The 15,298-nt window shown below is 48.9% G+C and overlaps 1 protein-coding gene across 3 annotated transcripts in view; it reads left to right on the top strand.

Moving 5' to 3' along the window:
* SLC7A7 (solute carrier family 7 member 7) overlaps nt 1-15,298 on the top strand; it is a 34,306-nt gene that overhangs the window by 309 nt on the left and 18,699 nt on the right. The window contains exons 2-4 of one of the 3 annotated variants that reach the window (XM_013966889.2): nt 659-729; nt 2,798-2,902; nt 7,084-7,623. In XM_013966889.2, coding sequence (XP_013822343.1) covers nt 7,125-7,623 — 499 coding nt within the window. In that variant the 5' untranslated portion in view covers nt 659-729; nt 2,798-2,902; nt 7,084-7,124. Of the gene's footprint in view, nt 1-425; nt 730-2,797; nt 2,903-5,884; nt 6,030-7,083; nt 7,624-15,298 lie in introns of those variants that run through there. The other 2 variants (XM_013966888.2, XM_005685276.3) reach the window with 2 other exon arrangements.

Genomic DNA, 15,298 nt, shown 5'->3' with positions numbered 1-15,298 from the left:
AACCTTTGCGATCTTCGAGTACACCCACCACAATCCCTCCCACCCCCACCCCCCACCCCCCACCCCCTCCATCCCCCCCCTCCATCCCCCCCCCCCATCCTCTTCTAGCGCCTCCTGCAGCCCGGGGAGGGGCGGGGGCTGCTTGGTCAGGTGGAGGGAACGAAGGGGTCCAGGTGAGGTGAGGCCGTGGTGCCCCAGCGCAGAGCCCGCCTCGGCCTCCGCAGCCAGATCTGGGCATCGGGTGCTAACCGAGCTCTCCAGAGGGCTGTGGGGACGGGCGGTGGCTGGGTCGGGGTTGGGAAGGCGAGACCTTGGGGCTGCAGACACGGAACCGTGGGCCGAAAGAGGGAAGTAACGGGCAACGACGGGGACGACGTCAAGGGGCGGGGCCGGCGAGCGAGGCGGGGGGCAGAGTGGGAGACCCGGGCAAAGGTGAGCGCGGCGCGCCGCCCGGCGGGGGCGGAGGGGGCAGGGGGAGGGGCGCGGGGCGCTGCGGGGGCGGGTCTGGGAAAAGAGTTCCCGCTGAAGGGTTTGTGGTTCCACTTTGCTGGAACCCACCTGCATCTGCGTGAACCTGAGCACTCGCCTCACTCCGCCTTCGTCCCCTCTGCCCTTTCACCGCTTCGCTGACGTCGCGCCTTGTTCTCGCCGCGCCCAGACCGGCCACCTGAGCTGGGTGTGGGACAGCAGCACAGAGCTTCCGATCGATCGGGAAGGCGCGTTAATGAGGTGCTTTTTGTTTTTGTTTTCCCATTGATGAAACAGAAAATCCCTTTCAAATCATTCTAGGCCTTCCAGTAAAACAGAAAACTATACTTTTTCCTTCCCTTCAACCCATTACTATCAAAAAGAGTAGATACCTTTCAAAGTTGCTTGGGAGCCAGGCCAGCAGCAGCATAGAAGGGCCTGAAGAGCAAGAGCAAGACATTCCCGGAGCTCAACTTGGAAACCAGTCGAGGAAGAAAGGCATTATTCATCCAGTTATTCTTCCAGCAAACCCTTTTTTGACTGTCCACACGGACCCTGCGCTGGGGGTACCGGTGAATGAAGAAGCTCTGGTGGGGCTGCGTTCTAGTGGGGGAAGTGACAACAGACCAACCCCAGGTGGTAGCCAGTGCCTTTGAAGAAAAGTCAGGCATGGTAAAGGGGATGGAGATTGGCTGAAGGAAGAAGTTACCCCTTCTGAGACTCCTCAGGGAAGGTCTCTTGAGAGTGGTGTTTAAGCACAGACCTGAATGGAATGAGTGAGAGAAGGAGCAATATCATGGGGAAGAATGTTCCAGGCCAAGGGAACAGCAAATGCAGACGCCTTGAGATGTCAGGGCTTGTGTGGCAACAGCAAGGGGGCCCAGCGTGGCTGGAGTGAGGGGAGGGAGGTAGGGGCCAGTGCCAACAGGGGCAGCCTTAGGACTGTCTTCCTAGGATTTCCCTCATTTACAACTTGGACCTGAGTCCAGGGTGGGATTAAGGGGCAGGCCAGCTGGGCAAGCAGGCTGGGTCTAAAAGGGCACTAAATTATCCTGGAGTAATTCAGACTTTTGGAGCCAGTGAGCTCTGATTTCTGTCTGTTGGTGAACTGTAAGTTGGCTCCCTTCCACTGACAGAATCCTTGATGACTGCTTACCTAGACCACCTGTCTCTAGACCAATTGTGCAACATGCAGGCACAGGTATTAATACAAGTTGCCTAAAGGCAGTGATCACAGCTGGAATTCGAAAAATGCTGCACCTCGCTGTGAAGTGCCACTCCCTGAGACTTGTGCTATTGTCTACATTCAAAATCATTTGATATGCCCACCAAGAAACTGTCTGCTTCAGAAAACTGCATGTAATGAATTCATGCCTTAAACTCTACTCTTGAAAGAATGAGACTTCCAATTTTTATTCCGTCGGTATTCCCCCACTTCTGCTGAGCAAACATTCAACAGATATTTAAATAATCTTGGTTTGAGGGGGTGCCAACTGATTAGATTGCCCAGGGTGCCAGGGCTTGCTCTGGTCCACTTGCCTGGCTCTTACCTGGGTTGCCACGCATCACCTGAACCAGTTGGGGACCTGAGGTGTGAGTAGGTTTGCTTAGTGTTTGGGTATGCATGTGGCCGTGCCCCCTACAACTGGCCTTCCTTGGCACGTGTTGCCTTATATAGGGATTGAAGTGGCTGAGGCTTTTGAGATGGGAGCACAGAGTTCTAACGCCCTAACCGTGGATCTTGTGCCCTGCACAGGAGCAAGGATAGTATGTGACTGGGTTGAGCAGGGAATGGAATGAGGGGCTAGGGGAAAAGGGCATCAAGGGTCTTCCCTGGTGGCTCAGTGGTAAAGAATCCACCTGCAATGCAGGAGACACAGGAGACATGGGTTTGATTCCTGGACTGGGAAAATCCTCTGGAGGAGGGCATTGCAACCCTCTCCAGTATTCTTGCGTGGTGAATCCAATAGACAGAGGAGCCTGGTGGACTACAGTCCATGGGGTCACAAAGAGTCTGAAGCCACTGAGCATGCACGCATGCAAAGGGCATCAAGAGAGTACCCTAGGTCACTGGGAGAACTTAAGAACTGAGTAAATGTAGGACAACCAGGTACTTCAGGGACTGAGGCAGGTGGGGGGAGGGACTGAGGCTCTGAGTGGAGAAGGTGCCTGGAGGCAGGCAGCCGTTGAGGTCCTCAGGGTCTGAACAGGCAGTCCCAGCTCCAACTCTTTCCCTGGCCCCTCCCCACTGCCGGCCAGAGTCACACATGTGTTTTCCTGTTTTCCGTTTCGGTCCCCGGAGTCACCCTCTGCCTTTTCTGCTCCTCAGAGTCAACAGTTACTGGAGCTTGAGCCTTACCCCTTGTTCCCTTTCCCAGCACTGGCCCCTCTTCCAGAGTGCTGGTAGCTCCTCCTTGCATCTGCCCAAAGGCAGGTAAGTGATGGGATGGGAGGGACAATGGGCAAGAGGGAAAGTGCGTACCGGAGGAGAATGGAGTGAGTCCTGAAAATTGCTTGTTTCCTAGCCTTAGCCCTCCGCAGTCTCAGCCCTCTGCCCTGAGACTTCAGCCCTATGTTAGTGGAAGCCATGGTCATTGAAGTAAATACTTTCTTGCTTGTTGCACTTTTCTTTTTTTTTTTAAGGGACTGTTGTAGTGAAATACAGAAAAACAAATGGAGAACTGGGGAGGGAGGAGCTGAGCTTCCAGCTTGGGGAGATGGGGGGAATTCAGCTGTAGCAGAGTGTGTCTGATTTCTGTTTCTATTGTTTGGGGAGCCAGCCCAGTCCGGCTGGAGCTAGGATGACAGGAGAGAAAGTACCTGGGGGAGAAAGTACCTTCTCACCTTAGCAACCTGAGCTTGACTGAAGAACTGTATGCTGGTTCCTGGAGGAAGTGTGTTTCGGTTTTGCCATTCAGGGGAGGCGTCAGGGCAAGGGGCTTCACTGGCTGCTGTGCCTGGCACTGCCTGCTTTGAGCCCTGCTTCTTGTGTTCCCTGAACCCCTGAATCTGAAACTTCTTCTGTTGGATGAATGTGTTGTCCTGGAATCTCCACTAGGTCCTCAGAGATGCATGCACCTCAGGAAAACTGGTTATCTCCTGAGGTTCTAGACCCTGCAAGATTCTCTTGAAAAGCCTGGGGTAAGAACAGTTCAGGGCAGGTCATGCTGGTCCCAGGGTGCCTGAATGGTTGGAGGCATTACCCTGAGAGCTGGGGTCTTAGGAAGGAATGTGAACCACCAACGATGTCCCTTCCTGCCCACAGAGCTGGTGCTGGGCAGTAGTTGAGAAAAGATGGGGCATCTTTTCTCTTAAGTCAGCCTCCTCTGTGGAGTTTGAGCAGGTTTATTGAAGAGTAGGCTAAGAAGAGGATTCTACTCTTATAGATATAGCATTTCCTGGTGAGACCACTAGGGTGTGCTGTTTGCTGGAATGTGAGTTTCACCCCCAGTGGGTGATGAAGATTTCACTTTTCAGGTAGGACCAACCAGGAACTAAACCCTGCACACGTCTCTCCCCACTTACTGTCGCAGTTTCCTCTTCCCTCGTCTCCTTCATCCCTTTCCACTATGTCCCATTAGGACACATGCCCATCCTTGGTGCCAGGGAATTTGATCTTAAAAAGCCTGGCATGATGATGTGTTTCCATGTGTTTTGTTTGCTTTAGAAGTGGGCACCCTAATAGCAGCACTGCCAGGAGGACTTGTAATTGCCACTTATCCCTGCAAAGGGATGAGAAAAGGAAGAAGCAATTAGGAAGGAGATGGACAGGCTTTGTTGGAGTCTTTAGCCTGGACTTCAGGCTGAAGGATGGCAGAGACTTTCTTTTATTCTAATCACATCCTCCTGTAGATAATTCATTAGGGAGCCATCTAAAGTGCTTTCTTGCCTAAGAGGAGGGCTAGAGACTGGGCAGGTCAGAGTGGGTGGGGAGGCTGAAGAAACAGAGCTTGGGTTGTGTTGGCTAGCCTGCCCACCTACCTTGCTACTTTGGCATCCTGGGAAGTGACTTAGTGTCTGCCTTATGGGCTGCTGGAGGAATTAAATGAGATAAGGCATGTAGATGTTTAGCAGTGTTTCTGGCTTAGGTAAGTGCTCAATAAATGACAGTTATGGCAATCTACTCCAGTACTATTGCCTGGAAAATCCCATGGACAGAGGAGTCTGGTAGGCTACAGTCCATGGGGTTGCAAAGAGTCGGACACTGAGCGACTTCACTTTCACTTTCACTGTTATAGAAGCATTTAGCGGGGAGCTGGGAGAAAAGGACAGTCTTCTGGATGGATTTCAAGATGTTTTTGTGAGGGTGGCTTGGGAGACACGTGATCTCTGGGGAGGCTAACAGCAGAATCAGCTTCCTGGGGAAAAAAAAAGTTTAAAGGACTAGATTGGGAGGTTGTAGGGTGGAGATAAGGCCCCCTGGAGCTTTTTAGATCTTAGTTCTCTGATAATTGAATAAGGAAAGAGGCTGTGAAAGGGCATGAGAAGGGATAGAAAGACAGTTGCATTTCAAAATGAACACATTTCTATTGGTAAAAGAAACCAGGAATACCAAATTTATTTTAAGTAGCCTGTAAAAAGGGCTTCCCTGGTGGCTCAGAGGTTAAAGCGTCTGCATAAGAAACAGAATTTTTGCTTTCCCTCAAACGCTCAACTTCCTCTGTTTTGGACCTCTCCAGTATAGCTCTGGAGAGGTTCTTTCCAGAATAAAAATTCTGGAAATAAAAATTCTTTCCCCATATTTTAAGGACATTGGAGTAAACTTGTATTTGGGGCAGGTGTTTGTGGGAATTTATGCAGAGATCCTGGTATATTTTCTCAAGGATGAAAGGGCATGCGAGTGGGCCACAGATACAGTCAGAGGTTTGAGTCTCATATTTTGATCTTGGAAGCAGCCTGGGCTCAGCCCTCCGGTCATGGCACAAATTTCGGGCAGCCACTGTCACTGTATGTGGGGAAGTGTGCAGAGTTCTCTTAGGACATTCGATCACGAGTTGGACTGTACTTACACTTCTCTAATCTGCATGTGAACAAACCTCTGTTCACAATGTGCCGCCTTCCTGCCTTTCTTGTGGGGGTTGAGAGAAGTCGGGCTAAGGTGGGGCCTGGGGGACCAGGAGAGAGGGCTGTGCCTTCTTTCTCAGCGCAGCCCTGTCCTCAGCTGATTTGCTCGGAGTTGGGGGGGAACTTCCCTGGGGTTGCAGAAACTGCACTCAGCTGACCATCAGTCCTTTCTTCTGGGCCCCCAGTCCTGGAGCAGAGCTGACAAAGGAGATTCCTGAGAGAGCGCCTGCTTATCACAGAAACTGCTGAGCCAAGAGCTCCTAGCCTTCCTCTTCTAGATGTGAAAGGCCAGTGAACCTTGGACCCAGACAGTTGCTTAACACCCCTCTCTCTTCGTCCCTCCTCCCTTCTTGACTTCTTGATTTGACTTAAATCCACAAGCATTTGCCCAGCCTTTCCTTTTACTGGAACGCAGGAGGGATCAGACCACAGCTCCCAGAGGCTGGTCTCTGTGTGGCTGGCTGCTGCCGGGGCCCTGCTTCCTTCAGGGCTGGGGAGTGAGTGTGCTTCCCCCCTTCCGCTCAGCCCTCCTCATCTTGCCCAGTCTCCCTTCGCTGCTCTGCCGTGTCCAGTCGCCTCCTTTCCTGAGAGCCTCTAGCCCTAGGATCTATCCACTTGCTTGGCCAGCCTGGCCTGTCTTCCTCCTAGCTTTTGCTGCTCTGAGGTGCCTGGCATTTGCTACCCCGTCAGCTGTTTCCTTGCCTCGGCTTTGATGTTGTCTCTGCAGCGGCAACACCTGGGTGGGGAGTGGTCATCAGCAGCCTCTAGTTGTCTCTAGTTGGGCTGTACATTTGGAGCATCGATTTCTCATCCGTACTTTTTTTGGGTGATGCAACTATGCAGAGTTTTGATGGCTAGAGGCCTGCAGTACTAGGGGTTGTGTTATCTGGGAAAGGAAAAGCATGGAAAAGAGAAGGGCCTGTCTTTCTGGATGGGGCTGGGCTGCTTGGGCTTTGCTGGGACTGAAGAGTTCAGCTGACGGTTGTTAAGGGATGCTCCCTGAGCAGGGGCATGGCTGTGAGTTTCCAGAGAAAGAGATCTCTGAAGCCTTTAGGTTTGCCAGAGCCAGGGTCCTTGGGTGAAAAGGGCAGTGTTGTGTTGAGAACCCACAGGTTTGCTGCTTGCAAGTTTGGTTTCCAAGGTTGCATCTCATCACGTGACAGATGAGGCTGAAATTGGAGGGAAGACAGATTTTTAGGGGGTAAGGCTGAAACACAGGCTGACGTCATGATAGTGACATCTTGGAATTGCCAAATTGCTTGTCTTCCTATCTCCAGTGAGCTCATAGAACCAGAATTTGGTTTTCTATTTTGTAAATCAGGCGGGAAGCGCCAGCCTAGTGAAAAACGTGTTTTCTCTCTGGGGAATGAGTGCCTTTCTTTCAAGATTCAAATTGGAGTCATTTTGATGAGCCAGATGGAGGAGAGATTCCATTCAGAGGCAAAAGGTCCCCGAAATGGTGGGCATGGGTGGATTGCCTATGCTGGCTTCTGTGGCGCAGAGTTCTCTGTAATTGCCAACCTGATATATATCTTCATCTTTCTTCCTTAGAGGGCAATGCCAGGAAGCTGGTGAAGGCTTTCTTCTCCACTATGGTTGACGGCGTTAAATATGAAATGGCCTCCCACCATGAGAAGGATGCCACCCTCTTGGGCAGTGAGGCCAGCCCCAAGCCCGAGCAGGTGAAGCTGAAGAAGGAGATCTCGCTGCTGAATGGCGTGTGCCTGATTGTGGGGAACATGATTGGTTCAGGCATCTTTGTCTCCCCCAAAGGCGTGCTCATCTACAGTGCCTCCTTTGGCCTCTCCCTGGTTGTCTGGGCAATGGGGGGCCTCTTCTCTGTCTTCGGGGCACTTTGTTATGCAGAACTGGGCACCACCATTAAGAAATCTGGGGCCAGCTACGCCTACATCCTTGAGGCCTTTGGGGGACTCCTTGCCTTCGTCCGTCTCTGGACCTCGCTCCTCATCATCGAGCCCACCAGCCAGGCCGTCATCGCCATCACCTTTGCCAACTACCTGGTGCAGCCCATCTTCCCAAACTGCTTGGCCCCCTATGCCGCTGTCCGCCTGCTGGCTGCTGCCTGCATCTGTAAGTGGGGCTGGGGCAGAGGCTGGGGTGTGAGTCAGCTTAGCTGATAAGGAGCTGGAAAGGAATGCCTCGGACAAACACTTTTGCTGTTGTTCATGTGTGTGCTAAGTGTGAAAATTCAAAGGGCTTCAGTGTCCAAAAAAATAAATCCTTTCTTCCAACTTCTCACTGCAAACATCATTAACAGTCTCTGCCCTTGCTGACCTTTACCTTTAAGAGATATAGTTTTGTTCTGTTTTACAAAAATGGGGTTATAGTACACATATTTCTACAGTTATTTTTTTCCCAGAATTTATCAGTAGTGTTCTTTTTGACATACAGATCTACTGAAAAAAAAAAAAAAAAGCTTCCAAGTTATTCCATGTTAATTTTAAGGCTATATTGTTTATTTAACCAATCAGGCCTCTGTTAATGGCAATTTCAGTTGGTTCCAGTTTTTCAATCTTACCGATAACACTCCCATGAATATCCTATTGTGTTTGCATGAGTTTTTTGTGGGCTAGATTCTTTTCTTTTTTTAAACTTATTTTATTGAGGTATGATTTATAGGGTTGTGTTAATTTCTGCTGTACAGCAAAGTGATTCAGTTATACATACATATACATTCTTTTTTATATTTATTCCCATTATGGAATATCACAGGATATTGAATATAGTTCCCTGTACTATACAGTGGAGAAGGAAATGGCTACCCACTCCAGCATTCTTGGCCTGGAGAATCCCAGGGACGGGGAGCCTGATGGGCTGCCGTCTATGGGGTCGCACAGAGTCGGACACGACTGAAGCGACTTAGTAGCAGCAGTACTATACAGTAAGACCTTGTTGTTTATCTGTTCTATATATAATAGTTGTGTGGGTGCTAAATTGCTTCAGTCGTGTCCAACTCTTTGCAGCTGTATGGACTATAGCCCACTAGGCTTCTCTGTCCATGGGGTTCTCCAAGCAAGAATACTGGAGTGGGTTGCCATGCCCTCCTTGAGGGATTCTTCCCAACCCGGGGGATTGAACCCACATGTATTACATCTCCTGTATTGGCAGGTTGGTTCTTTACCACTGATGCCACCTGGGAGCCCATGTATAATTGATGTCTGCCAATCCCGAGCTCCCAGTCCTTCCCTCCTCTCCCCCCTCCCTCTTGGCAAGCACAGGTCTTCTCCTTGAGTCTGTATATTTGTGCCATGTTTTGGATTTCATATATAAGTGATTCATATGCTATTTGTCTTTGTTTGACTTCACTTTGTATGATAACCTCTAGGTCCATCCACGTTGCTGCAAATGGCATTCTTTCATTCTTTTTTATGGCTGACTAATATTCCATTGTGTATATACGCTGCATCCATTCATCAGTCAATGGACATTTAGTTTGTTTTCATGTCTTGGCAGTTGTGAATGGTGCTGCTGTGAACACAGGGCTTCACGTATCACTTTGAATTACAGTTTTGTCCAGGTATCTGCCAGGAGTGGGATTGCTGGATCATATGGCAACTCTGTTTCAGTTTTTTTCTGAAGAACCTCTATACTGTTCTCCATAGTAGCTGTACCAGTTTACATTCTTTGTGGGCTAGGGTCTTCTTCTTCTTTTTTTTTTTTTTTTAATATTTATTTATTTGGCTGAGCCAGGTCTTAGTTGCAGCATGTGGGATCTAATTCCCTGACCAGGAATCGAACCCTGGCCCCCAGTATTAGAAACATGGAGTCTCAGCCACTGGACCACCAGGGAAGTCCTTAGATTCTTAAAACTATCATTTCAACCTACCCTGGCCTTTTCTCTATCTCATAAATATTATTTAAATTTGTACATTTAGCAAAGCCACGTAGAAGTGCCCAGGAGCTGATCCTCTGCAGCCCCATCCCTCGGCTGCCTCTGCTCTGGAAAAGTGCCCTCCCAGCGTGGGAGGCCCTAGGGCCTTGGAGATCCCTCCCTGCGCCTGCTGTGGGGAAGCTGATTTGGGGCAGCCATGGGGCACAGGCGTTTGTGTCAGGTACAGCTGAGTGTGTACCTGGTGGGCGTCGGCTTGCTGGATTAAGCCTCTCGTCACCCTCGTGTGCTCTTCCCTTTCAGTTTTTCTGCCGCCCCATTTCACTCTTAGCTCCCTCTCCAGCCCCTCTCCTATGGCGGTTGTGCAGAGAGCCGCTGTGCTCTGTGGGCGCCTCCTGTGCTGCCTGTGCCCGTGCGTGGGCTTGGGCTGTGTGTGGGGCTGTGTGTCATGCTGGCACTGCTCAGGAAGGGGCAAAGCCACTGCCCTGTGTTGTAGGAAGGGAATTTTCCCTTGAGGTCTTAAATATGATCTGTAGTTTTCTTTGGCATCATTAACAGATGATTTGGTAGGATGACTTACTAGTGAAACTAATTTTAGGATCTGTTGGTCTTGGAGTCGCCTCAGACGTGGGCATATAGTTACATATGTTGTGTAGAGTAAGGATTATTCCACCTAAGTAAGATTTCCAAGACAGCTGCATTCCTTTAAGCCCTGGAATTCTACTTTAGCTGTCTTGATTGAAATCTCTTTCAAACCAGCGCTATGTATTCTTGCCTGCATAATGTGACTCGTGTGTGTGACTCAGGGTCACCCCGCTGTACATGTCAAAGCTTATATGACTGAGGCCTTTCCAGGCCCCTGGGGTGGGGATAAATATTTGCTTCTTCAGTGGCCTCAGAGGACTGGCTTGACTTCAGGGCCTCAGGTTTTCTCCTTTCATGATTTTGATCTGTGTCTTCTCTGACAGCTGTTTCCCCTTGATTCTGACCTTGGGCCTGCCTTCAGTAGTCTTTTTAATTTGCTGCTTCTAGTTTGGGAGTAGGGAGGTACTCAAACTCTTGTGTACTAGGTACCCATGGCACACATGTGCGTCTTCCTCAGAATATATGTTAAGTAGCCACAGTTATGATTAGTCTGGACAGCTCCCTGGTTAATAAAAGACAGAGCTTTGTGCCTGGTTTTATGGCATATATTTGAGATAGAGTGAAAAGCATACCAGACTTGTGTTTGAGGCTGGCTCAATAACTGTGTGTAGTGACTTGTTACTTCCAAGGTTCTAGGAGCATGACGTGAGATTCAGTGAAAATCAAAAATCATGACTCAAGTATACCGTTTCAATGATTGTGATGTTTAAAATTGCCCTCTCCCGGTAGCTTGTAGGACTTTGTTCTATCTCTAATAATCTTCAGAGGCACACAGAGATCTGCAAGAAGGTTCAGAAGGGCAACTGAGATTGTAAGTAAGAATTTAGGGGCATATAATTCATGAGTTTCTTCCTTCAGCTTTTGTTTAATGAGCACTCAGTACAAGTCAGTGGAGTAGGGAATGGCAACCCACTCCAGTATTACTGCCTGGAGAATCTCATGGATGGAGGACCCTGTCAGGCTACAGTACATGGGGCCACAAAGAATTGGACACGACTGAGCAACTGAACACACACAGTACAAGTCAGATGCTAAGGCAGTCTGTCCAGATAGCATCTAGGCAGTAATATCTCATTTATCTAACCATAACCCTTCAGGAGTGGCTCCGTAGGTAAAGAATCTTCCTGAAGTGCAGGAGGCCCGAGGTCAATCCCTGGAGCCGGACGAGTCCCTGGAGAAGGAAATGGCAACACACTCCAGCATTTTTGCCTGGGAAACTCCGTGGACAGAGAAGCCTGGCGGGCTACAGTCCATGGGGTCGCAAGAGAGTCAGATACGACTTAGTGACTAAATGACAATCCTTCAAGAGAAAACCTAGAAGTAAGGAGAGGAAAAGGTTTACAAGCAGCCAGGAAAGAGATACTCTAGGAGCAGACAAGATGGCTTTCTTCTTGTGGGAGGAGTGCTTAGGAAGATAGCGCAGGGACTGTGATGTCTGCACTGAAATTTGAATATATACATAGCTGTCTCCTCAGACATTTCTCACAGAGGGAACTGCGTATGAAGGTGCTGGGTGCAAAAAGGCACAGAACCAGTCCAGGTTCAAGAATTCCAGGTGGTTGATGTGGCTGGAATGTGGGTAGGAGAAGGGTGAGAAGGGAGAGTCTGGAAATGTACCCTCAGGGCCAGCTCAGCAGGGGCCTAAACAGGTTAGACTTTATCTTGAGAGCAGGCAAGAATTTTTGACTTTAAGTGGAGACATGGGAAAAAAAAAAAAAAAGAAGTGGAGACAGGAAGTCAAGAGTTGCTTTGAAGAGGAACTCTGACTTTGTGGAGAATGTTTTTGAAAAAAGTGAGGGATAGAAGGTAGGGAGACCAGGTTAGGGAGCTGAAACCTGAAGAGTGGTGAAGGCCTACACTGTAAGGGAGATGAAGGAATAGATAAAGAAATAGGTAGAATTTCTGATTCTGGTTGTGGAGGACATACAAGCTCTCAGAGATGATGCTAAGGATTCAGGCTTGGACAGATGGAAGGTTGATGGGGTTACCTTCTGAAATAGGGAGGTGGGCAGTCAGTCATGACTGATGAGGTTGAAGGGGGGTGTCTGGGGCTTCTGCTGAGCTGTTCATATGCCCTTTCAGGAGCCATGCCTTTGTTGTGACGCAGAGTTGTCGTTTTCCCACCAAGTCACGCTTACCTGGGTTTCCCTGGTGGCTCAGTGAGTGGTAAAGAATCCCCCTGCCAATGCAGGAGATGCAGGTTTGATCTCTGGGTTGGGAAGATCCCCTGGAAAAGGAAATGTCAACCTGCTCTTGTATTCTTGCCTGTAAAATCCCATAGACAAAGGAGCCTGTTGGGCTACAGTCCATGGGGTCGCAGAGAGTCAGACATGACTTAGTGACTACACCATCACCACCACACTTACCTAAAAAGAGGCTGATGTGTCCATGATGATGTCAGCCTATTAGTGTACATGGTGAACATACCTGTATGGTTTCTAATGACCAGAAGTCATATGTTCATGATCAAGACACCCCTTTCCTAATACTATAGTCACTGGGGAACCCATCTATTAATTGTAATCCGGGAATTGTTTGCAGGGCACGTAACCAGAACAAAGAAAGTTTTGACTATTTGAGGAAAATTTACTGAATGTGGTGGGTTCTATGAAATATGGAGCTGAAAGGTTAAGAGCCCTTCCTGCAGGGAGCTCGCAGTCGGTGGACTAGAAGAGCAAAAGTAGTCAGTTGTATGTGATGAGCGCTGGGAGTGGGTGGGGTGGGCTAATGAGCGCTGGGAGCGGGAGATGAGATCCACTCTCAACACTGAAGGATGGAAAGAAGTCAAGGGGCCCATGAAACACCCACTCACCACAGCCCGCAAGGCCAATGCCATCTGACAATAAGTAACTTGCCTCAGACCTCTTGCCCCCACTCTCTGCTCCAGCTTCTGACCTTATTGCTTTTCTTCCAGTTTTCCTAGAATGTACCTGCTTCAGGGACTTTGTACTTATTTTTCCTGGAAGACTCTTCCCCCAGACACCCTTAGAATTTATTCCCTCACTCCATCATGTCTTTGCACAAACATTACCTTGCTGAAGGCTTGCCTTGTCTAAAATGCTTGCTCTCAGTCTTCTAGCTGGTTTATTTTTCTCTGTAGAGGCTTTTTTTCGGTCATGCAGTGAGCCATGCAAGATCTTAGTTCCCTCAAACAAGGGTGGAACCCGTGCCCCCTGCAGTGGAAGTGCAGAGTCTTAACCACAGGGCCGCCAGGGAAGTCTCTTGTCTATAGACTCCTTACCACCTGACATTGATTATGTATTTGCTTATTGTCTCTCTCCCTCTAGAGTATAAACGTCATGAGAGTAAGGACTTGGTTTTGCTCACTACTGAGTCTCTGGCACCTTGATCAGTGCTGTGTACTGATGTCTGCTAGGTACTTAGTAAATATCTGTTAAGTGGCGAAGGGGCAAGGAATTCTAGGCCCAGGGAAAGGCAATGTTAAGGGACAAGGTGAGAAGAAGTGTGGGGGTGTGGGGTATGTGTGGGGGACTGTGGGATGTGAGGGCACAAGGGGTGTAAGGGGTTAGTGCACAAGGCCAAACCTTCCTAGTAGGTTTAGATTTTCTTCCGAAGCATACAAGGAGCTGTTACAGGATTTGAAGGAGGAAGGGATGCAGTCGGGGTGGGACATAAGAGCAAGGCTGGAGGCAGAGACACGGGTTAGGAAGCTCTCTTAGGGATTTAGGCAAAACTAGAAAAGCCTGAACTAGGGCAGCAGTAGGTGAGGTGGACAGGATAGATAGGAGAGTATTAAGAAATTATTACTGGTGCAACCAATAACTCTTACTGGAATGTCTGGCGTAAGAGAGACAGGTAGTGAGGAAAACATCCACAAGCCTGTGAGTCTGTGCCACAGGGGCTGAGCCTGTCTTATGGTCCACTGTACACCCAACAGAGAAACAGAGAGGAGCCTGATGCATACTTCTTTCAATGATGAGATGAGGTTTCTGGTTTGGGCAGCTGGTAGGTAGTGGCATCACTTATGGGGAAGGGGAGGAGAGAATCATGTTGAAGTTGAAATTTACTTGTAGGATGGTAGGTGGGTGTGCCCTTTGGGAGCTCAGGGAAGAGATGGGGCTGAGACTGAACATTCAGCAAATATTCACGAAACACTTGCCATTTTCCCAGCGCTGGTCATTGACTTTATGAAGGTCTCAGTGTGTGTTGTGCTTGTGTGTTTGCAGGATGGGTAACTCAAGATTACAGTAGATCATGATAAGCATTGTGATTTTCAAGGCACAGGGAGCTTCAGGAGGAAAACTGAACTAGCCTAGGGGTTTGAAAACTCTCTAAAAGGAAGTTTAAATTGGCGCCTAGATGAAGAAGAATTAACCGAGAGTAGAGAGGGAAGAGGAGCATCTCAAGCAGCAAGAACGGACGTATGAAAACCCGAAGACAAGAAGGGACATCTTTGAGACACTGAAAGGAGTTCAAGTTCAAGTTTTCTTGTTTTTGGTTTGGCTGCTTGGCATATGGGAGCTTAGTTCCTTCACCGGGGCTCAAACCTGGTCGCCCCCTGCAGTAGAAGCTTGGAGTCTTTTTTTTTTTTTTTTAATAAACTTTATTTGTTTATTTTTAAAAGATTTTTATTTATTTATTTTTGGCTGCACTGGGTCTTCGTTGCTGCACCCAGGCTCTCTCTAGCTTCTGTAAGCGGGGACTGTTCTTCGTTGCGGTGTGCAGGCTTCACATTGCAGTGGTTTCTCTGCCTGTGGAACACGGGCTCTCGGTGTGAGGGCTTCGGTTGCCGTGGTGCCTGGGCTTAGTTGCCCCGAGGCATGTGGGATCTTCCCAGACCAGGAACTGAACCCATATCCTCTGCAGTGGCAGGCAGATTCTTAACTCCTGCACCACCAGGGGAGTCTCAGGGGTTCAGATACTGAGTTTGAGGTAGGAAATGTTGAGAGTTGGCTTGTAGAGGTAGATGAAGGTCTTTCAGATAAGTTGTTCAGGTCTTTATAGACTGTTCTTGTTTTTATCACTGTGTAACAAATCACACAAAACTAAGTGACTTCAAACAGTCATTTTATTCTTTCATGGTTCTTCTCAGGAATTTGTAAAGAGCTAAGTGGGGGCAGTTCTGGCTCAGGCTCTTATGTGATTGTAGTTAGATGGTGGCAGGAGCTGTAAAACAGAGGAATGTTGAAGCAGATGGGGACTAGACGGGCATCTTTTTCTCAAGTTGGGTTGCGGCTTTTCCCTGTGGTCTCTCCTTATGGACTATGATGAGCTTTCTCCCGTAATGACAGCCTCAGTGCAGTCAGACTG

Source organism: Capra hircus, chromosome 10 (genome assembly GCF_001704415.2).
Source record: "Capra hircus breed San Clemente chromosome 10, ASM170441v1, whole genome shotgun sequence".
Classification (NCBI taxonomy): domain Eukaryota; kingdom Metazoa; phylum Chordata; class Mammalia; order Artiodactyla; family Bovidae; genus Capra; species Capra hircus.
Note: the sequence above shows the minus strand (reverse complement) of the source record. Positions and strands in the feature narration are given on the sequence as shown.